The sequence below is a fragment of the Ovis canadensis genome, chromosome 11 (assembly GCF_042477335.2).
Source record: "Ovis canadensis isolate MfBH-ARS-UI-01 breed Bighorn chromosome 11, ARS-UI_OviCan_v2, whole genome shotgun sequence".
Classification (NCBI taxonomy): domain Eukaryota; kingdom Metazoa; phylum Chordata; class Mammalia; order Artiodactyla; family Bovidae; genus Ovis; species Ovis canadensis.
In genome coordinates this window covers 31,806,124-31,830,054 of record NC_091255.1, presented here as the reverse complement: position 1 = coordinate 31,830,054, position 23,931 = coordinate 31,806,124, and the positions used below count along the sequence as shown (strand labels likewise).

Here is a 23,931-nt window from a genome sequence, read left to right as displayed (position 1 = left end):
ACCCACCAAATGATATTGTTTGCCTTGGTCTTTTTTTTTTCTCCTCATCCTTCTGTCACATTCCATTATTTTATTTCTTTGCATAGTATCTTTTTTTTTTTTTCAGGATTTATTCAGATCTGGAATTTAATGCAGTTACCCCTGAGTTTTTAGAGCGGAAGACTATATTCTGGGTCCAGTGCTTAACCAGACTGGTTAACCTGTACTATTGTGCCAGTTTTGTGCTAAGATCATAAAGATAAGTGCAACATTGTTATTTCCTCAAAGTGTTTAGAGTCTAGTTCATGGGTCAGCCAGCTTTTTTATGAAAAACCAGATAGTAAATGTTTTAGATTTTGTAGGCCATATGGCCTCTGCTGTTACTCAGTTTCGGTGCCACGGTCGTCACAGATAAAATGTAAATGAATGAGCATGGCGGTGTTGCAGTGAAGCTATTTACAAAGACAGGTAGCAGGCTAGCTTTGGCCTGCAGGCCTAGTTTGCCAGCCTCCGGGTGAGTGGGAGGAATGGCTCCGTAAAGGGAATGTTTCCGTCAACAGTTGATTATTGTTGTCTGTGGTAGTTATGTTCTGTAAAGTCAACATAGACATTGAATGAGCAGGTACTGAATGCTCTTAATGGAAATTCAGGGTTAGGTTCCTATGAGCCTCTGGTTACAAGATTTTCATCAACTTATCGGTACACATGTGTGTTTCAGTTTAAAGACAAGTTATTTAATATATTGTTGATTCATTAACATTGAATTCATGACCCACAGCACCAGTCATGCCCAAGCAAACTTATCTAGCACATGTATTTTCTCTTTAAGGCACATCACAGCCTTCTCATGTTTAGGAATCTTAGCATTTCAGCACTGTGCTTGGGGACCGTTTTAATCAGTGCATAAAAATGTGGGAAATGTGGCACTAAACAGGCCACAGAAAGGACACTTGTTTAAAGTGTGAGAGAATCACCGTGCTCATTCTCAGCTGGGAATATGCTTACGAGGTGACTCGTTTTTTTTTGCTGCTGTGTGCATGTTCACGAATGACTGTGAAAGCACCGTGAGTATTGAGTTCGGTGCTACTAGTAAGTTTTAGTGAGTCTGTGAATTCACAAATACAAAATCCACAGATAGGAGGACCGCCTGTCGTGAGGGAATATGTCTTACGTGCCACGGAAGCACAGAGAAGGGCATAGTCCAGTCCAAGTGGGGGCATGGGCTGTGGTGGGGAAGGGAAGGGCCAATTCAGAAGGATTCCAGGGAAAGTTAACTAAGGAGAGTGAAAGAGAATGTTCCGAGTAGGGGGAACAGCCTGAGCAGAGACAGAGGCCATGGACACAGCAGAGGGTCTGCAGGGTATCTGAAGCTGTGATAATTTGGAGGAGGATGTGAGAAAGCTGGAGTGGTAGAAAGACCGAACCTTCCACAAGACCACTTTCTGGTTTGGTGCTGTAGGTATACATGGGTGTGGTGGTCAGGAGGTTGGTCTTATGACATCCTTCTGGATTCTGGAAATAACATTTTGTTTCTGGAATTTCTCATTGTTTCCTTGTCATGTCTGCACTTCTAATTCAACAAAAGCAATACCATTCCATTCATTAAGTTTGGTAGGGTGAAAGTTGACTGAATTTTTTGCCCCATAGTTTGCTGACTAAAAGGATGACTACTTTAGATTGTGCTTTAGGCATTCCTAATGAATGTGGAGAAGGTACTAGTGTCTCTTGTGTCTTGGTGGTTGGAGGAAATTGTTAATGGCTTCAATTAAGAAGGGCAAAGTTTTTTTCATACTTACATTTTTATTGCTTTTAAAAGTTCACAAAGCCAACACATGTTTATTGTAAAAAGTTTGAACATGCCAATAAACACTTACGTTTTATCACCTAGAGATAACTATCATTAACATTTTAGGGTATGCTCTTCCTGGCATTGAGATCAGAAATGTCTCATGCTCAATATGCTGGAAAATCCATGCCTAATTTTTAACCTAGAGTCTGGTTAGGAAAGTGGTATTCTAATTTCTTAGGTCAACAGAGTTATCCATATCTTGGTCTTCATCAAAGTAGCACAGTTAGAGTGACAACTGTAATGTCCTCTCTCATGCATAAAGAGAAACTTCTCAAGCCACATGAAGAAGGAAGGGTTCAAGAAAGGTTAGGCATCTAATAGGACTGATTATTGTTTTTGAAAGATTGAGTCTGAAAGGATACATTTCATGGGGAAGCATCTTGAATGAGGAATAAATTGGGGCATAAAGGATTAAAGCGAGGCTCCCTGGGCTTAGGAAATTTATGACCTTGTTTGGAAAGCTGGATTCTTGTTGGGGAAATTTCTAGGCAGTTATGTTGAGGTTGGTTTCTAGGTAGGTGGGAATGGGGATTGGAAGATCTAGTAAAGGAATGATTGCCTTTTTAGATATTTTAATTAAAGACATATTTTTGAATGGGGTAATATAGTTTGTATGTCTATATATAAAATATAAATTCTATATATATATAAGAGGGATTCCTGGGTGGATCGGTTGTAAAGAATCCTCCTGCCAATGCAAGAACCGCAGGAGAAACGGGTTCAATCCCTGTGTCAGGAAGATCCTCTGGAGGAGGAAACAGCAACCCACTCCAGTATTCTTGCCTGGAAAATCCCATGGACAGAGGAGCCTGGCAGGCTACAGTCTATGGGGTCGCAAAGAGTCAGACACAACTGAGTGACTGAGCATGCAGGTATTTATCAGATAGATATATGATTGTCCGTTAGTAGTATGTCATACACACTGTTATTCATCTTTTTTTTTTTTTTTATAATATCACTTTTGGACTTGAGAGTTAAGAGATCTTTCCATGAGTGATAGCCTGCAAGTCCATTATATCTCTTTAGGATTTGGCAGCTTGTTAGCTTTCATTAATTTTGTCCAGCATCTTATATGTCAGAGGCAGGACAGTGCAGAGGTTAACAGCTTGGGTTTGGGGAAGTCCTAAGTTAAGTCCTAGCTTTATCAGTTATTAGCTGTGAGACTTTGGGCATGTTTAATCTGACTGTGCTTCAGTTTCCTCATTTGTAAGGGGGTGATAACGATAGACTAAATGAGATAATGCACGTAGAGAGCAATGAGTGGCATATTGTAACTTCCATACAGTGGTAGTAGTTGTTACTGACATGTTTTTGTTATAATGCTCTTTTAAGCTATTAGGTTTGATTTTGCATTTTTCAGTTTCTAACCAAAGTGAACCATAAAGCTTGATAATTCACAAACTGACAGCCCACTGTCTAAATGCAGACTGTTCATTTGATCTGAGGAGTTTTATTTAATTATGAAAAATTTCAAACACACACAAGAAAATAGCATAACGAACCCTCATACCTGTCACCCATATTTTCCACGTTTGTTTTGGCTTCTTCTCCGCTCATTCCCTGCTGAAGTATTTTAAAGCAAATCCTAGATATCACATCACTGCATCCGTACATATTCCACTTCCGTACATGCCTTTAAAAAAAATAGCAGACTTTTTCTAAGTATCACAGGGCCATTCCCTTGCCTTTCCTTGGTGTCATTCAACATCTGATCTATAATTTCACTTCCCAATTCATCTATCAAATGTCTTCTTATAGTTGGTTTGTTCATATCAAGATCTATATTATCTCCTAAGTCTCTCTTAATTAAGACCAGCTCTGCCTTCCCTTTTAAAAATTTTCTTCATGTCACTTGCTGCTTAAAGAAGCAGGTCAGTTGTCCTGTGGCATTTCCACATTTCTGGATTTGTCTGTTTCCTCGTGGTATCATCTAACCTCTTCCTCTAGCCCCATGTAACTCTAAATGAGAGTCAGCACAGAAGCATGGTGTGATACTTTCAGCCTTTTTAGCAAGAGTGCTTCACTGGTGGGACTGTGAGTGTCATTCTGTACTGTATCAGGAGGTGTCTGATTAGTTCAATAACCAGAGTTCAGGTACACATAGATTTTGTTGGTTTTATTTTTAAATTACAATGAGTTGCCAGCTAATTCTAAAAAAAAAAAAAAAAAATCAAGATCTGGCATCAATTCGCCAGAGCTGAGCAGGCTACTCAGCCTTAGTTTGTCACTAGCCCCGTCCCCCTCATGTTGCTTGCTTACACCACCCACCTTGCCTGTGCAGGCATTTGATTTGTGATCCATGCTCCAGAAGGGCCACCAAAGTAAGACATTACATTCCAGGTTTTTTAGGACCTGTTTAGGTTGTTTCTCAGCGATTCCGTTTAAGATTGCCAGGCGCACCCAACCGGGCCTGACTTGGGCAGGGAGGTGCCTTGATCGTTGGGCCATAGGTGTTTTTGCTGGGGACGTTGTCACTGGTGCTGACCCATAACCCACTTAGCAGTGCGTCCTGCTGCCTGCTGGTTTGCTGTTTGTCTGCTGCCCAGTGGTGAACCTGGGGAGTCCAAAGGTATCACTTCTGTTTCCTAATGAAATTTGTGCCTGTGGGAATTGAGGCCTACCTGCAGAGCTCTGGGACAGAGCTCTTTCCTCAACATCCTGTTGCAGCCAAACTTGGTGAAAAGTGAGAAGTTACACTGCCTAAGCGTGTGAACTGAAAAGCTTTAGGCTGGTTTTCGTAAAGTCTGAATGCCACCCACCAAACCAGATGGTTAGAATAAGCTTTTCTGATCTCAGGTAGTTTTCCCCTTGCCCAGGCCTTTTAGTAACTATCTGAAGTTTCTGGCAGAGTGAGAACCTTGTTTGCCAAGGTATCGGGATCATCTGCCTGGAATTTTGTGTGCTGCCCCTGCGTGCATCTCCTGTGTCCATGTTTCCGTGGTGGTTTTTCCTTCAAGGCCCTGTGATAAGTTCCTTCAAGGCTCTGTGATAAGTTGATGGTTTCCTTTCTGACTCTGAATACATGGCTCTACAAGGCTGGAAGGTATATGAGGTATATGTTTTTTTTTCCTTGCCTTTAATCAAGAGTCGAGCAATGTGAACATTGGCTGACAAAGGAGCACAGATTCACTGTGAGAAACCCAGGCCAGATGGCCTGGTAGCACAGAGGTCTCATGTGCTCAACTTGTTTGATTTGCTCAAAGGTTTTTTTTTACGTATGCTGTGCAGGTGGCATTTTCTTCAGACCCATCCTTCGTCTTGCTTTTCAGTGCCCCGTGCATAGCTTGTGCCCCTGAGCTGCTGCTGTGGCTGCCACCGCTGCCACCACTGTGCAGAGGAAAGCTGTGGTGTGTGGGTGGTACACATCTAATGTCTCCACCTTCTCCTTACCCTCTGGCCCCCCATCCATGAATACAGCTATAGCTGAGAGCGTGGTTAGAAGGCAGGATGCCTTGCCTTGTGTTGGAGTGAGTTCCAGTTTCTAGGGTTGCGTCATGATCCTTCAGGTTGGCACTTGTAATGCTAGTGCCACTGTGAAGTCAAAATAGCTTTTGACCTGATTTCCTTTGGGTAGCGTAAGCATTGATTTAATTTACAATAATAGAGAAGAGTTGAGTCTCTATGCTGGCAGGTAAATGTTTTGTCCTTGGTAACTCAGTTGTTTCATTGCCCCATAATTATATCATCATAGCAGAGAATGTTAGCTTAATTTTTTTTGCCTCATACACACAGAGATTTTGTATCTGTAAGGTGGACACCATGTATGTTTCAGGGTTGCTGTGGGTATTATCTTAGCTTCATGCCGTTGATGTGGTCCTTGCCTTTTGTAAAGTAGTTTGCAGTGTGTACCCCGTATCATTCTCCTCCACCCTGGCAACTATCTGAAAATATTTTTCTGTGAACTGAGATTTGACAGCGTGTGGTAACGGGTTCATCCGAGCCTCTTTCTTCAGGACGAGGCTACAGCTTGGCTCTTTTTCTCATGCCATAAGAAAGTTATCTCATGAAGATAACTTGGTGAAATAACTGTCAAAGAAAAGCAGAACCGGGACTGGGTTTTTTCGGATCTTGATCCTATGCCTTTGCGGTGAGGAACAGTCCCCACCAGGCGAGGACTGATCCGCCTGCCTGGATCACTGCTGGACTCTCAGGCCGATGTCTGTCTTTGTCTCTTTGTGGTTGGCCGGGAGTGGAAGTTTCTCAAAGTACATTGGCCCTACCTGCAAACCCTAACGCCTCACATGACCTCGGTCACCAAACCACTTCAGGGCTTTATTTTTATCCCAGCCGTTTCGTTTCAAGATGTGAGGTTGGTTTCTTTCCTCTAGCAGAGCAGAGTTCTCTAGGGGGACGAAACAGAGTGCCAGGGTGCAGTTGAGGCTGGTTAGACACCAAAACCACACTCTTCGTCTTTCGGGGCTTGAGACGTGACATAAGCCATGCTGCAAACACCAGCTTCCACATGGTGAAGAAACCTGATCAGAAACTCGCTTCATTTAGTGTTTGTGTTCGTTTAATTTATGTTTTTAGACAAGTACAGTGAGGAAGAGGTGGACCTGCCCCATTCTGCTTCAGCCAGAAATCTAATTCTAAGAATGGACACTGGCTTACAATCCAGTATTTCCCAGCTTAAGGTTTTTTGTCTTCCCCAGGGGTGTTGATGAGAACTCTCACAACTCACCAGGTCTCAGGAAACCGGATTACCAACATATCCTGTTCGCGTGCTTGTGTGTATTCTGTGTTACCCACAGGCCACTTTCCACCCCACGTGACCTTTAGTTACCATCCGGAAAGTCAGGACCCAGATACCAGTCAGATTTTCCAGGCTTTGGTTTGGTTTAGACATTTTAGAAAATGTTAACAGTAGTAATTTTACAGAGACTTTCTCGCATGGCACGCATAGTGAATGGGAAGTTAGACATCCTGAAGGGAGGAGGAAAGGCTGCCCCTGTGCTCTTTTCAGTAACATGTTTGAAAATGTGAACATTCACAAGATAACTTGCTACTGAAATGCACAGGGATGGAGAAGAGAACTATCTTGATTGGTTAGAAGTCGAGTCCATGCCCCAGTTCTTAGGTTTCAAGACTAAATTCTGAAGTTCTTGTTGCCTTTGTAAACTTTGTAATGCTTATTATTGGAGTTGCTGATAACACACTGCACTGAATATTATTTTAGTCAGCATCTCTCTATGTAAATGGACTGTAATGAGTCAGATCATCAAGACTGCCAGTGGCCTGCAGCTATACTCTGCTCAGTCCTAAGCTCAGTCGTGTCTGACTCTTGGCAGCCCTGGGAACTGTAGCCGGCCAGGCGCCTCCGTCCATGGGATTCTCCAGACAAGAATACTGGAGTGGGTTACCATGCCCTCCTCCAGGGGATCTTCCCAACCTAGGGATCGAACCCAGGTCTCTCTCGCCTTGCAGGCAGATTCTTTACCCTCTGAGCCACCAGGGAAGCCCTAAGAACTACTTTATTACCTTCTTAAGTAAGGAGTTGTTTAAAAAGAAGAACATGGACAGAGAGATGTGCGTGGCCCAGAAGGCCTAAACTGTTTAGTGCCTGACCCTGTGCCAACTAAAGGTTGGCCCACCACTGCTCCAGAAGCTGGACAGGTGAAGGCAGGCAACCCAGAGGACGTTGATTCTCAACGGAGGTATTTCTGCCTTTTGGAGACACAGTTCACTTTTCAGGTCTGTCACCATGGGATGTTTTGGCAACCCACTCCAGTGTTCTTGCCTGGAGAATCCCAGGGACGGGGGAGCCTGGTGGGCTGCCGTCCATGGGGTCGTACAGAGTCAGACACGACTGAAGCGACTTAGCAGCAGCAGCAGCACCATGGGATGTTTAGCATTCCTGGCCTGTCCACTAGATGCCAGTGGCTGGCCTCCACTCTTCCAAGTATCCCCTGGGAGGGGTGGAAGTATTTTGGTTGCGAACCACTGATTTAGCACCTACTGAGATTAGAAAAACACCTTGTTAAGGTTTCTTCCTTCATTTCCTCTCAGAGAAACAGACTTGGCATTTGGTCCTTCACGGTATAGGGATCAACCACAGTGAGGGAATTCCAGGCACTGGCGGAATAAGGAGAATTTTCAGTGTGGAGTAAAAAGGTTGTAAGGAAGCCATTTAATGAGTGTGTTTGTTGCTTGTTCACCCGTCAAGATACTCATTCAGGTTGGTGTGTGATTTGTGAAAGGTTTGTTTTGATGTTGGCCCTGCCTTAAAAAGCATGTTCCTCTCTCCGTGAGAGGAAGAGTGGCCATCTTTGACCTTAACGTCCAGATGATTTTGAGATCTGTGGGAATCGGTACGGTGTACTTGAGAGACTTGTTCAAAGCCAATGTAAAGACGTAGTTTTGGCATCTCCTGAATAACCTGATATCCAGACTTAAGCCAGAACTCTGGGGTTAGAGAATTTTCCAGCCTGGGAGAGCCGACTGAGAAAAGTCCTCCTCTGGCTGCTCACCAAGTTAGACAAGGGAGCAATCAGCTGCTGATTTCCAGCCAACTGGAATGTATGTGCGGGTGTGCTATAAATCGTCCCCTAGGATCCAGCTCCTAGCCTGCGAAGAAATTCTCATTCCAAGTGAGAATGAGACCCTTCCCCTGCACCCATGTTCAAGCTGCAGCTGCTATAGGAAGGAATGGAGGAGTGAGGCAATGTTACCAGTAGTGAGTGGGAGCGGCTCGCTTTCTGTCCAGCATTCTGCCTGTCGGGTGGGGGGAGAGACTGCACTGGCCTCTGTTTTCTCTGCCTTTCTCACCAGTTTCCTGTGTTTCTTTAAGTTTCTGACCCTGCTGGTGGGGAGATGTATCTGCGGTCCTGTGATTTGCCATCCCTCTCTACTCTTTAAGGTCTCAGGATTTCATCTGTCTGGTCTTTTTTCGCTGCCTTGGGTGTGATGTTTGGGCTAAGGTAGAGAATGTAAAATAGCTGTCTTCTTGGCGTGTGATCTTACCCCAGTCGGCAGACTCTTTGTTCGGCTCCAGGGGGAAACTCGGGTTTTTCCCCTCCTGAAAGCTTTTCCCTTTACTCATAAATATTTAATATTGAAGTTACTGCTCAGTTTTATTTTCCCAAGTGTTGGTAAGTAGGCTCTCTAGACCAGAAGGAACTTAAAATATGATCGATGCTTTCTGATGCTGGAGTCCCTGTAAAAATCTATTTACCACACAGTTTTATTATTGAGAGTTTCAGTGATTTTTCCAGTTGTTTGTTTTCTGTCTCTCTGCCGATTCAAGGTTTACTGAGAGTCTGCTCTGGGAATCTTGAGGCACCTCTCCTCCTGTTGCTCTTTACTTGCCATTCAGGCCTAGAACATGCACCCAGGTGACGTGTTGGTCCCTGGTCGCATTGCTCTGACTGAATCGTACTTTGGTGTAAAGTTGTCATTCGGTTCAATTCAGTCACTCAATTGTGTCCAACTCTTTGTGACCCCATGGGCTGAAGGCTGCACATCAGGCCTCCCTGTCTATCACCAACTCCCGGAGTTTACTCAGACTCATATCCATCAAGTCAGTGATTCCATCCAATCAACTCATCCTCTGTTGCCCCCTTCTCCTCCTGTCTTTAGTCTTTCCCAGCATCAGAATCTTTTCCAGTGACTCAGTTCTTCATATCAGGTGGCCAAAGTATTGGAGTTTCAGCTTCAGCATCAGTCCTTTCAATGAATATTCGGGACTGATTTCCTTTAGGATGGACTGGTTGAACAGTATGAACAGTAAGGTCTCTACCTTAGCCCAAACATCACACCCAAGGCAGCGAAAAAAGACCAGACAGATGAAATCCTGAGACCTTAAAGAGTAGAGAGGGATGGCAAATCACAGGACCGCAGATACATCTCCCCACCAGCAGGGTCAGAAACAGCCTATATTAAAACAATAAAGAGGTCTAGGGAATTATTGCTGTTTTCATTACCAGGTCTCATTGTGGAAACTGTGGGACAAATTTTTGTTTTCAGTATCAGAGATAGTTGTGTGGTAGGTTTTTGGTATTTTTTTTAAACCTCATGCACATTTACTAATTTGTTAATTCAGAATAATTCTCTCTTTTAATTATTCCAGAGGTTAGAACTGAACTCGTAACTGGCTTTAGTAAGTGTCAAGAGTTTCTGGCATGCTTTTTTTGTCACGTCCTTACTACTCCTGACCTCTAATCTTTATCTCTCTGGCTCGTTTTCTTTTTTAATTTTATCTTGCAGTACAGTATATACTTTTATACGTGGCCTAAATAACTTACTTCACAGTTTTATATGGACATTTTTCTCTGTTCCCTTGCTTGTTCAGTTGTGAAACCTTTTTCTCAGGTCAGCTAATCATCTCTGAGTGGATCAGGATTTTTCCTGTCCCCATTCAGGTCATTTCCATAAATACTTAGTGAATATTTTTGTATGTTGCTCATTATTCTAGGCACTGCACCTAGAAAGGAAAATGATAAATAGTAGTCCTTCCTTCAAAGATACAGTATAGTAAGAAAAATGGATATCTAAATAAATGCTTCGGAGAAGGCATGGCAACCCACTCCAATACTCTTGCCTGGAAAATCCCATGGATGGAGAAGCCTGTTAGGCTGCAGTCCATGGGGTCACCAAGAGTCGGGCACGACTGAGCGACTTCACTTTCACTTTTCACTTTCATGCATTGAAGAAGGCAATGGCAACCCACTGCAGTGTTCTTGCCTGGAGAATCCCAGGGACGGGGGAGCCTGGTGGGCTGCCGTCTATGGGGTCGCACAGAGTTGGACACGACTAAAGTAACTTAGCAGCAGCAGCAGCAAATAAATACTTAAAATGAAATGTTGCGTGTGAATAGAAATACGTACACCATGTAGAGGCAGAACAGAGGGAAAGAAATTAACTCGTGATGAGCAAGGAATGCTGCCTAGAAAAGTGACGTGTCCTTCATTTTGAAGGACGAAACAAGTTCTTCAGGGAGATGTGGGTAGCAGAATTTTCTGGCATGGATTAAAATCATGGTGGTTTCTTCTGAGATTCCTAGTCAGGAGTCTGTCATTAGAACATCTTAGGGCGTGGTACAGATGTCCACACTGATGCTGTCTAATCAGTCTGCTGGAACCGAAGAGTCATCACAGAGTGGATACTTCTAGGCTTTTGATTTGGCCCAAGCTTAGAAGTGAATCCTTCAAATATTCTTCTCTGCTTTATTTTATGCATTAGCAAAGGTTGAGTCATGCTACAGTCATGCCTTCCATCATTCTGGGAAGCTTTCTGAGCCAAGCCCAGCTTGGCTTGGGAATAAGTTATGCTTTGTGTTGTAACCATTGGCAGTAAGTTCTGTTCTTGCTCTTCACACGCATAGTAGGACTGCAACTACTGAAACATATGGGAGAGAGGATTTAGAATAATACCTCTGCTGATTTGCATTTTTCTGGGGTGTTTCTTTCTTGGTAAAGATACTAGAGTCTTACTCTATCTAATGAGATTTTGAGCTGACTTGTGCCACAAATCTCTGAGATATTTAGCCCTAATTTGTAAAGCAAACTATTTGTAAGTCAGTTGACATTCTCTTTGAGGAATCTCTTCGGCATATTTTCTTTAAGACTTCTGGACAGATCTGTAAAACAGTATGGCTTTTAAAATACTTTGAAGTGACATGTATCAAAAGGTTGGCTAAGACACTAGTGGATGTCCTTGCTGCCCCCTCAGAAGCTGTCCCTTGTGGCTGATGCAGACTTGGAGTCAGTTCTTCTGGATCATATTCCTAAGTTTCTTTTTATTTCTGTGAACATGTTTCTCAGGCTCTTTCCTTGTTTCTACATCTGAAAAACGGGATCCACTTTGCACCATCAACAGATCTGGAATGTAACACCTGTGTAGCTTTCTTGCATCTGGGTTGGAGCCACAGACTTTCAGCACGGTCACCTTCATTTTTACCATCTCAGGTTAGAGTTTGATGGGGGTTAGGACACACGGGGTAAAGGGTATTGGCATGAAATAAAGGCTTTTTGTGGGACAGCGGAAAAGGTTGTGGTAATTTAAAGAAAACTTTATTACAGAGTGGTATACATACAGGAAAGGGCCTGTATCAAAGCCATACAGTCTGATAAATTGTCACAGACTGAGCAAACTGTGTAGTCCAGTGTAATTGGTTTTTGACTTGCTGTTTTGTGCTTCCCCTTCCTTTCAACTCTAAACTCACATTTCCCCTATACATTGAATAGGAACAGTGAGAGGGATAAAGCACTGTAAATAAGTTCGGAAAAAGTTAATGCTCATGATTTCCCTGCTTTCTGGCATGCCCAGGATTGATTTTCATTGTTGAGAGAGGACAAGGAGAACACAGAGGAGAATTGCATCAAAGATAAGACATTTGAAAATGTTTGCCATGTCTTTTGAACCAGATATTTTGAGTCTGGGAACCAGCACCCAAAGGATATGACTGACAGAAAACTAGATGGAAGCATGCCTTCCTCCAGTCACAGTGAAACTGAGTCTGTCACCAAAGGTGCTGTGGTCGTCAGCCTCGATGTTGAACACTCTTGCTGTTGGGGGAACAGTGACGTCACAGCCTGTCTGCTCCTGGAGATGTTGGGTCCAGCTGGGATGTGGGATCCCCCACGCTCTGTGTTGCACATTTATAGCCTTGTCTTTGGTGTCCAGGTAAATGCCAGGCTACGTCAGCTTGTGTTGTCATCTGTGTGTAACCCGTTTTTATTTCAGCCGTTTTCTTCCTGTCTCCTGCTGGCTGCCAGTGAGGTATAGAGGTGCCTCTGCTGATAAAGAACAGATACAGAAGTTCGCATCCAAACCTGAATAACCATTTTTAACTTGAAACACTGTTCCTAGGAGTCGATGGACCAGAATCCTTTCCTTATTTGGTGCCTTGCTCAAATCCGAAGCTCACGTGAGGTTGTCAGAGCTCCCTGTCATGCTGGCTATTTGCTTTTTTGGTGCCCATGGCAGAATGGTTTGTGAAACCTTTGTGACCACATCTTTCTTAAACTGAACCCTCGGTCTCCTCTGGGTTCTTAGACTAGTTCTTACTCCTCCCTTTCCTGAGAGATTCAGGGGTTTTCCTGTATTGTGGTAGGTGGTAGGCGGGGTGGGGGGGGGTGGGGGGGTATGTTTTCAGACATTTTTTTCCAGACTTTGCACAGTCCCTTGGTGATAGTCTGTAAATGCACTTGTCTTCTTTGACTCTTGAAGCACTACTTCCTTATTAAACAGGCAGATTGGGGATTTGTCTAGAAAAATGTTAGGGTTTTTATTTTACTAGTTTTATTACTGCTATTTTACTGACATGGAGAATAAGCTTTTATTCGCTTTTCTCACTTTTCTTTTTTCTCCCTTCTGGCCGGCATTATCCTCGGGTGCAGTTGTTAAGTGCTTCCACCAACATACGTGACATGATCTGGAGTGGAAGTGTCTCTTTCCCTTCATGTGCAAGACATCTCTCTTGGTTTGGACCACTGGTCTCTCAGTGAATGATACCCGAGCCATTGATGGGTTTTTGTTTGGGGTTGCCTTAGCTTTTGGCCTTTAGAAACATCTTTATTGTCATTCTTGGTTCTGCCAAAAGGTTGCTTTTTTTTTTTTTTTTTTTTTTTTAAGGTGAAAGGTGAAGAGCTCAGAGTCTGGAAGCAGACTTGGGCTGGACACTTAACCTCTCTGTGCTCAGTTTTCTCATCTGTAACATAGAAATAATAGTAGTACTCACTTCACAGGATTGTCGAGAGGTGAAATGGGCCGATAGTCCTAAAAGGTGCTTAGAAATGTGCCTTACACAGAGAAGGTGCTGGGGGAGTTTTGACTGTCACTAGGGCAGCTGAGCATAACGCTTGCTTTGTTCGGCTAGGAAAACTTGAGCGCTCTGTGTCTGAATTGTGTCTGAGTAGCTTGAGGGTACTTTTAACTCCTAAAGCACAGAGCAAGCTCTGTAAATTTAAGCTCTGTCCTTAGTTGGGAGCTGCCCGCAAGCTTCTGAAAGGTGCAGTCGAATAGTTAAAATCAGCTATTAGGCCACACTTCAGGCTGTGTGGATTATATATTTGGGCAGAAGAGTAGAGTGGTTCCTGCAGCCCTTTGCGCCTTTGGCTGAGCCTCACTCGTGACTCGGGACATGTGTCTCTTCCTCCTACCATGGGATACACCAGAAGTTGTAAAAGTGGGGAGTATTGTAATCTTAGAGAAAACTCACATCCACCCATCTCTTCAGCCCGCTGTCCATCACTGCTGATCATTTCTCGTCCTGGGATATAGAAACGAATCATTCACTAAAGGACAGCAGCCTGGAGCAGAGCTGACCACTGTGGTGGCCACTAGCCATATGTGGTGACTTAATTGAGATGAAATAAAACTAAAAATTCAGTTCCTCAGTCACAGGAGCCACCTTTCACTCATTTCCCACCTGTGGCCAGTGGCTACTGTATTGGTCAGTGAAGATAAGGAATATTTCCATCACCATGGAGAAATGCTATGGGCAGAGCTGGTCTAAAGACAGGCATGTGTATGTGATTAAGATGTACCGTGAGACCCAGAATCACAGAGCCATGTGAAACAGTCTCTGCGTCTAGAGGATAAGGTGTCAAGCACAGCCTGGAGTTGGTTTGGAAAGAGGGGTTTAAGCAAGGAAAGGTAGGGCTTTGTTAGATATATTTAATAGAAAGGAGTGTGTGTGAAGGCATTAGACAGAGACTGGGCATAGCAGCAGGGAGAACACGGTGAATTGAGGGCACCTTGAATAATTCTTCGTTGCTGAGGGCAGGCTCAGTCAGCAAGAGGGGAGGCAGGAGGAGCAGCCAAAGGCCAAACTGGACAGGCTGTTTGTTCGCCACGTGCTTACAGGTTACTTTGTATGGGCCTGCTGGCCGTGGTGAACAGAGTCCACAAAGCCGTGGTATGTGCATACAAATTGGCAATCAGTGCTGTAAAAGCTGTGGGAACCAGAGCAGTGGCTCTCAAACTTTGCTGCACAGTACAGTCACCTGGGAAGCTTCTAAAAATCCTGATGCCCAGGTTTCACCCCCTCTCCAGTTAAATCAGAAAGAATATCTGAAGATAGAAGCCAGGCATCGAATTTTTCAAAGATTCATAGGCAATTCCAGTAAACTGTAAAGGTGGGGAACCGCTGGGCTAGAGGATCAGGGTGGCCACCATACTCTCTTTCCATGTGTCCTCAGAGGGACGGTGCTTGACACGTTCAGGAATCAGGAAGCTGCAGGAGTGGAGGATTTAGATTATCACACAGGACTCTTTGTCGGCCATTGTAAGGACTTTGGCTTTTATTCTCATGTTAGCTGTGGTCTCTTGTCCAGTCTCTTGAGCTGGAATATAGCAGATGGAGCAGTTACTCAGAATCAAAACCCTTAATTCCTGATAGTACTGTTTTTCTTTGAATACTTTTGGATTTTGCCAACTATCCTCCAGAAAGGTATGTGTGTGTGTGTATGTGTATATATATATATACACATACACACACACACACGCATATATATGTATTTAAACTTTAAATGTTATCTTGGGGTGTAGCAGATTAACAACGCTGTGATAGTTTTCGGTGGACAGCAGCTCAGCCATACATACATGTATCCGTTTTCCCCCCAATTCCCCTCCCGTCCAGGCTGCCACATAGCATTGAGCAGAGTTCCTTGCACTGTACAGCAGGCCCTTGTTGGTTATCCATTTTAAATGCAGCAGAGTGTACATGTCGATCCCAAACTCCCTGTCTCTTCCCCCCATTCTTACCCCCTGGCAGCCACACGTTTGTTCTCTTAGTCTGTGAGTCTGTCAGAGAGAGAGATTTAAATGCTCATAGTGATGAGTATGTTATTTCTCTCCAGCATTAATATTAGTACCGGACTGTTTTTCTTGAGGTTTTTTTTTTTTTTTCCTGTGTGTTACCTGGATAATCTATCTTACCATTATCAAATCTGTATGTTTTAATAGATTCTTCAACGGTCATTTACTAAATACGTATTAAGTTCAAACACTATGCTAGGCTGTTTAAAAATATTATTGAAAGGAAATAAGAGAATTTCCAGTGTATTTCTAAAGATGAAATCTGTGTTTCACGTAGTTTGAGTAAGACCTCTATATGATTCTAAAGGCTTCTACTTGGTCTGGGCCACTGCTGGTCTCTGTAAATTGAGTTACTAATAGAACTGGAACCGTTGGGAGTTAGGGACAAAGGATCATTTGAGCATGGAATGATCGTTTTCTTTGTCTTCCTTTTTTTTTCTCTGTTGCCACTGGAGGATTACAGCAGTTTATAAACTGGTCTCCTGGCCTCTGAACACTTTATCTTGCCCCCTGCCCCCCCGCCAAAAAAGCTAAAATTTCTAAACAGTAGCCAGAACGTCCTTTTAAAAATAGAGCTTTGTTTATGTCACTGCCTTGCTCAAAACCATTCAGTGACTTGATCAATGTCAAACTCTTTAACAAGGACTTCTGCAACTTGGCCCAGCCTATTTCTCCAGCCTCCTCCTTGCAGAATCACTCACCTGGTCAGGCTAGTGTGCCACTCTTGGGAGCATCACTCACACTGTCTTCTTTGCTTATGATGCATAGACGTGACTCCTTAATCTACTTTTCCTCTGACATCTCTGATGCTTCTACTGTGGCAATAGATAGCATCCTATACTTGCCCAATCATGGTGCTTTATAATTGGGTTACCCGCCGAGCAGAGATTCTCTCTGCTTTGTTCATAGTTCATGCACAGTGTCATGTACCTAGACGATGGCAAGTCAGTTTCTGTTGAATGAATGAATGAGTGGGGTGGACACAGGGTGAGAAGGACCTCACTCACCATCATCAACACACTATTGACCCATTCATTTAAAAGATGGTTTGAACTTGTATATGTGCCTTTGGAAAGCTATTTTCTAATTGCCTACCTGATCACCAAGTGGGAGCTTCAGCCCTTCCTCTTCTCTCCCACTTTGTGCAGATGCAGAGTTGTCCCGGTTCCCCCATTTTTTTGGGTGGATGGGCATGAGAGTTCCCAGACTCTTTGAGAGAGATGAGTCAGAAAGAAGACTCATTCAGAAAGTAACTCAGTCAGAGCAACAGTGCTGCCCTTTGGCTGAACTTTCTCTCTTTCCCTGTATACCTTGAGATGCTAAGTTGGTGGTACTTCTGAGCTCTAGGTTGTCAGACCACACAGCACAGGGATTCATAAACCTTAGTCTGGCACTTTCCCTTGATTAGGGTTGTTTTGGGAGAACTCCTGGCCCGCTGGCCCAAGTGAAATACTGATTGGGCTTGGGTGTGTTATGTTTTCACCAGGCCCCTTAGCCCCATGGTGGCTTCCAAGCTGGAAGCCTTGAGACCCCATTCGTATTTCTCTGGCTTTCGGGGCGTTTGGGTTCAAAAGCTGTGGGAGCAGCAGTCTGTGGCGTTTGGTGTGTTTTGTGCTGTCATCACAGAACAGGATGATGTTTGCTGAGAAGCCGGCAAGAAAGATTCAGTTTAGTTAGAACTCTGCATCTTTGGGCGTTTAGAATTGGAAGGAGCACTGTGGATTGGCGATTCCCCTGAGCTGGTAGGTGGGAGGGTAGCTGTCAGAACTTCCTGGGGGGTGGTGCTTCTTTTCAAACAGCCCAGGAGCATCATTGCTGTTTCCACTGTGTGTGTGGTAGCCCTCAAGTGTTGTGCAGATCCAAACATTTTTTGAGACCCCAGTGCTACAGATGAGCCCAGGGATCAGCAAGCTTTTTCTGGAAAGAACCAGATAGCATTTTAGGCTTTGGGACATACTCTCTGCTACAGCCACTCAGCTCTGCCTTCATAGGGGGAAGGCAGCCACAGACAATATGAAACAAGCAAGCGTGTCTGTGTTTCAGTAGAGCCCTATTTGTGGACCCCAGCATTTAAACTTTATATGATTTTCATGTGTCATGAAAAATTCTTTCGATTTTCAGTGGTTAAAAAACATACGAACCACTCCTAGCTCATGGACCATACTAAAAAATCCTTCGGCCGTAATTTGCTGACCCATGATCTAGCCCAGGGTTTCCCAGTCTGTCTGTTTTTCAGAATTACCTGGAGACATTTTCAAAATGCTGACTCCCAGGCCGCTTCTCCCCTCCCTCAGGACTCTGATTCTGAAGGCCTGGGGAATCTGTATTTTTTGAGCATGTGGACATGCTCAGGGGTGTGGAATTGCTGATACTCATCTCACCCAGCCTTCTCATTTTATTTATTTATTTTTTTGTCTGCATCACTAAAAACTTTTACTACATTTTATATTGAGTATTATTCCATTCTATGGATAGAGACCACATTTTATTTTCATTTATCTATTTCATTTATCACATTTATCTGTTCATCAGTGGATATGTTTTTCCATTCTTTGGCTGTTGTGAGTGATGACCTATGAACACCTATGTGCCAGCTTTTGTGTGGACATGTGTGTGTGTTTCTCTTAGGTATATACCAAGGGGTGGGATTGCTGGGTCATATGGTTACCTCCTCTTTCCTTTGCACACACTTGCACTTTGGGACGTGGTCTGCTCCCCACACGTGCTCACATGCCTGCCTGCCCTGCCATGCTACGAGCTTCCTTCGCCTTGAGTGCCCTGCTGAAACTAACACCTGCATGTGTGTGGGTTCCCAGTTGCCCAGTCATGTCCAGCTCTTTGTGACCCCATGGATCGCAGGCATTGTCCGAACTGTCCATGGGATTCTCCAGGCAAGAATACTAGAGTGGATTGTCATTTCCTCCTCCACAGCCGTCTCATCTTATTGTTGAAGAAAGAGCCTTAGAAATTTTATGTGACTCATCAACAGTTATACAGCAAATCAGTGGCATAATCAAAATTCAAACCCAGGTCTTGAACCCAGTTCAGTGGTCTTTGTTCAAACTGTTCTATACCACTTCCTACCCCCATAAACAAATAAGTCATAAATACAGAATAGTCACAGATGCGTGATTCTTTCTCTTTTCTTTAAACCTAGCGCCAGTCACCCTCCCGAGAGCCAGCCGGTACTCTAAGCTCGGCTGTCCCCCTGCTCACCGGGTTTTCCGGAGCTGACTGCTGATTTGCCAAACCATTTAGCCCCATTTCCCTCTGGTCTGCTGGCTCTAAGTAGGGGAGATAATGAAGCAATAGCAAGTAAATTGCTTTCATGTAAGACTTTGTTGAGGCAGCACTAAGCTGCTGTGTGAGAGTGAGAACCGTTGTTTGAAGGGGTCCCTAGTTTTAAGAGGCATGTTTTACACTTGAGTTCATATGGCTCCAGTCCAGCCATTTAAGTAGGACATCGCTACATGGAGCTTGGGCTTAATTAGAGCTAATTGAGCTGTCATCCTGCCCAGAACGGTTCAGGGGAGAAGAAACTGAAGGTGAGGAGTAATTCACCATACCTGCTCCATCTCCGCCTCGGCGGGGCTCTTTGGGATTTGAGGATTGATTTTTGTGGTTTGCTCTGTCTTGTCCCTACAAGGTTTCTGAGTCTTGCCACCTGACTTGCCTTTACATTGTTCTTCATCTATATCCTGGAAAGAGGAATCACGGACGTTCTAACGAACAGTTTTGTTCCTACTGTGTGGTGGTTATACTGCTGACCTATCCGTTGGCTTCCACATTCTACATCCTCCCTTTCTCTGTTTTCTTCTTAGATCTCCCCACCACAGACTTTTGTGCCCGAGGGACAGCGACAGTAAGGGAAGCACAGTCCTCCTGTCACCTTCGTAGTCAGAAGGCCGTGTCCTAGGTTTCGGGGCATAAATGGGGAGCTGGCAAGTTCATATGTTATTTGCTTACCTTTTATTCTTGGACTGCAAGTTCTTTGGCTTTGAGGACCCTGTCTTGTTAGTCTGCTCTTGCTTGTGCCTGGCAGGGGCGCTGGGGTGAAGGTGGGCAGCTTCATCTCTGTGCTCACAGTCCTCTTCGCCCTGTAATCTCAGCACTTTACGGAGGTGATGACTGGGCTTTGATGGCAGGCTCTGAGAGTCCTTGACTATTTCTAATAGGTACTGTTGAAACTTGGCCTTCACCCATGTTGTGTCATATTGAAGGGTATAGAGCCCCCTTTTAAAACACAACAAAGTTTTTTCTTTTTAATTTTTTAATACTTGGTGTATAAAAGTAGAGGCATTCCAGATGAATAAATTAGAGAGTGTAGTTTGTATTTCCCCAAACCCTTTAAAGATGCATGCTGGCATTCCTCTTAATATCAAGTTTTCTCCTACTGTCCTTAAAATGATTCACTTTTCAGATATTCAGTTTTCCATACAGCTCTTTCGAAGGAGGACCAGCTCTCTGGAATTGAAATTGGGCATATTTCAGAGTCCTCTCCTCTGGTGATACCTCGCTGCCTCTCAGCAGCTTCTTTCTCCTTCCTTGCTCTGCAGAGCACTCAGGCAGTTCTGAGTGCTGATAACCAGGGCAGGCATAAAACATTAACTCCTCAGAATGCTTTAATTTGTATTATTTCATTTTATCCTTTTAGCTCTGAGTTAGGTGATATCAGTGGTAGAAATTCCATTTTACAGTTTAAGAACAACCCAAGCCATTTTAACTCATAATCCTATAGTTAATGGCCGGGTAGACTTTACTGTGAGTGTCCTACCCACGATTAGTTTCTCTTTGGGTCATTGCTTTTAGATGTTACAGAAGACTCATGTGTCCACAGTGAGTGGGTTTTGGACTTTGAACCAAAGAGCCAGGCACCCTTTAATAATGCTAACGCCTTCTCTCAGGGCTACACCCAAGAAGCATTTTTGGTTTCTGGTGAACAGTATATAATTGCACAAGGAAGATCTGGAGGCGGATAGTCTCACCATACGAGGAGAAACGGTTCTTTCTCCACCTAGGAGACCATCCGAGTGCCCTGTTAAGAGTCAAGAAGTTCAAAACGTGAGGCCAGTCCAGGGTGATGTGTTGGAGAGAGAGGAAGCTCAGACTGAGACCTTCCTTCCTGTGGACTTGGTGTCAGTTAAGTTGTCCTAAAGTTCTGCCTCAGCACTTGCTGACTTCGTGTTGATATCTACGATGAGGCTTAGTCCCATTTTAATCAACGTGTAACAAATCTACTTCCTCAGAATAGCATGCTTTACCTCTCTCTAGAATGTATCTACATTTTAGCTCCTTTCCTGCTCAGAATGTTGGTGACAAATAGAGAGAAACTATATTTAGGGTAGCAGGTACTTTCAGACTAAAAATAAAGCAGTGGTTCTCATTAACCAAGGTCAGAGAGAATGTGTGTGTAGTTTGAGTTTGCTAAGATTCCCTTCACTATCACTAGTTGAGAAACAATGCATTGAAATCCGCTTTCTACTGGATACAGTTAAAATACACTAATGGCAGGTGTGAACTCAGGTAATTAAGTCGGAGTCATCTGCTACCCTGAGGGTGAGGTCTTTGGGAAATACGTAGCTAGAATCACAGTATTGAAAGACCCCGTGGTGCCCTCATTCTATTGCAGGAGGCGTTGTGGGTCACGCAGTATGTTTCCTGCCTAATCAGTAAGGAAAATTTGAAGATAAAACTGAACTACTCTTTCAGTTCTTCTTCCCTCATCAGCCCTCCATGAATAAGCTCACCAGTTCTCTTCCTGAGACAGACGGCAGTTGAAGGGGAGGAGAACTGTTTTGAAGTCCGAAGACCTGGGTTCAGGTTCTAACTCTGCCATGTACTGGTTTAAGTTGCTTCAGTTTTTGAGCTGTGTTGCGGCTGGGGGATCATAACTGGCTTGAATGAGATGGGTTAATACTGTTTATCTAATGACCTTGTATGTATAAATATAAGTGGTTATGGATGAGTTAACCAGTTTATGATTGACAGCTGGAAAAAGGGACAGTTGAGTTAAAACAGGAATAGAGAAATATGTATTTTTATCTTTTTGTTTTGAAATAATTTTATACCCATGGAAAAGCTATAAGAATAATACAAAGAACTCCTGTATATGCTTCACCTGGTTTCCCCAGTTATTAACATTTTACCACTTGCTCATCGGGAGAGGATGTTTGGCTGACAGTTGAGTGTTTACAGCATGCTGAGCATGGGAGGCACTGTTATCTCTGTTGTGTAGAAGGGAAATCTTTGGGAGGTTCTACTTGTTGTATCTCAATCGTGTAAAAGGGGAAACTTAGGGAGGTTACATCTGTTGCCTGAGACCCCGAGGCAGGTAAGTGGCAGAGGTTTGAGGGGTGAGTTTCCACTACCTTCCTTTGCATTCTAGCCCAGGCCTTGCCGCTAATCATGGCAGAACCATTGACCATTCGTTTTGCAGCAGGTCCTCATCTTTCCCTTCTGTTCATGGAACCCAGTGTCCCCCCAGTCCTGACTCGCCTCTCTATAGAGACAGGTTACCTTCCGTAAAGTATCCTTTTTAACTCCAGAATTCAGTGTTTGATCTGGTGTTGCTGATTAAATGTAATTCGTTTAAGCAAAAATAAAGGCTGAAAGACTGAAGATTACGTGCAGTTTATGGTTGAAGTCACTGGTGAGGTGAGAATGCCCTCCTTTCCTCACATTCAGTTTCCGTGTGAAATTGGTGGCACTGCCACAATTTGATTGGTTTTCTTTTTTGCAAGAGTATGAGCCTTTTGGGCAGAGCATCCAGGGTGCTGGACCATTCCTTGTCCTAAGCACCCACTCTTGAGGGATTCTTGATCCTTCTTCGTGTCTGGCTACAAGGCCCTGAGCACATTTCTTCCAGGAGACCAGGGAGGATGATAGGGTTTGATTTTGAGATTACTCCTACTGTCTTTGAAGTTTTTTTCCCTCCCTTGTTTTGCTCAGAAGAGTCTCTCTCCTAGTTTTTGATAGAAGTAGATTTTCTAGAACCTTGAATTGAGGTTGCAAATTTGGTGACTTATGGATGTGAGCCAGATATGGCTGGCAAATGTATGTTTTTGGCTTGCCTAATATTTAAATTTTTGTTGTTGTTGTTGTTAGTAGCTAACATTTAAAAGCCAGAGGATTTCACATAAAAAACCAGCACTCAGTTTTTATTTAAAAGAAGAAAAAAGAGAAAGATTTTAACTTTGGTTTTAAAAGCCAGAGAAGTACAATTTGGTGAGCTAGTTAGTGGTGGCTTTCCTTACCCTTGGTTTCCAAAGAAGAATTTTGCTTTTGGGGTAGGTAGAAAAACAGCTCGTAAGTAAGAGCATGGACTTATGCAGGATCATCGTTATTCCTGTCTTGCCCTTGTTGCTGTTTCATTTTCATTGTATGAGGCCAGAGTGACTTGTAGATGGCAGAGGGCGAGAGGCATCTCACTTTCTGTGCAGCTTGGCTGGTACTGAGCTTCGCCCCGTGCACTCAGGCACTGCTGCCAGCAGGGGGTGCTGTCTCCTCACTGAGCCTGCTGTCCTCTTGGCTCAGCTGAGCAGCAGCTGTTGGGCATGGGCTCTGGGTCTGTGTGAGAGTTTGGGCATGTTCATTTGGTTCCCATCCCTAGTGCCCACCCCTTAGACCCTGGCCAGGTTATTGTGTCACTAGGGACTCTGTTCAGTAACAGGAAACTGGGGAAAGTTTAATTGTTTTCTCCTCTCTCTTTTTCCCATGCAGCTGAACAAAAGGTTCATCCTCAGTTTTCTCCATGCCCATGGGAAGCTGTTTACCCGGATTGGGTAAGTGTGCAGGATGTTTATTTTATTTTCCTACATTACAAGTCATTTTGGAATTTAATATTGTTAGCAACTAGACTGTGTTTGTAACTGAGGGCACAGGGTGTGAATTCTTAGGGGCCTCCACCTTCCCTCCCCTTCCCTCCACTCACTCTCCTCCTGTGCTCATGAAGTTTGGGAAATGTTACTCTCCCCCCCCCCCCCCCGACTCCCCTTTCCCTACCTTTGTTAAAACCCCCTTTTAACTACAGTCTTTTCCCACCCCCCACCCCTTATCCCTCTGGGTTTCTCTTTCCTCTGCCTTCCGGCTCAGCCCCTAGTGAGCTCCTCAAGGAAGTCATGCTCAGTCCCAGGGTGCAGCTGCCAGGGGTCCTCCTTGGGGGAAAATACTATCTACTCACTTCCCCTTAAGGAGAAGGGAAAAAGAGTGGACAGTGATTTTTTTTTCCTCCGACAGTTTCTCCCTCTTCGAACCATACCCCTTCCTTCTGGGCTCAGTTTCTGGCGCCATGCTGCTGAGCTCAGTCAATGCTGAGACTTGGCTGTGGTTTCACTGGCCACCATGGA

The 23,931-nt window shown here is 44.0% G+C and overlaps 1 protein-coding gene across 2 annotated transcripts in view; it reads left to right on the top strand.

Moving 5' to 3' along the window:
* SMG6 (SMG6 nonsense mediated mRNA decay factor) overlaps nt 1–23,931 on the top strand; it is a 200,378-nt gene that overhangs the window by 25,291 nt on the left and 151,156 nt on the right. For both annotated transcript variants that reach the window (XM_069603023.1, XM_069603024.1), the window contains exon 9: nt 23,306–23,367. In XM_069603023.1, the coding sequence (XP_069459124.1) occupies nt 23,306–23,367 (62 nt within the window). The remainder of the gene's footprint in view (nt 1–23,305; nt 23,368–23,931) is intronic.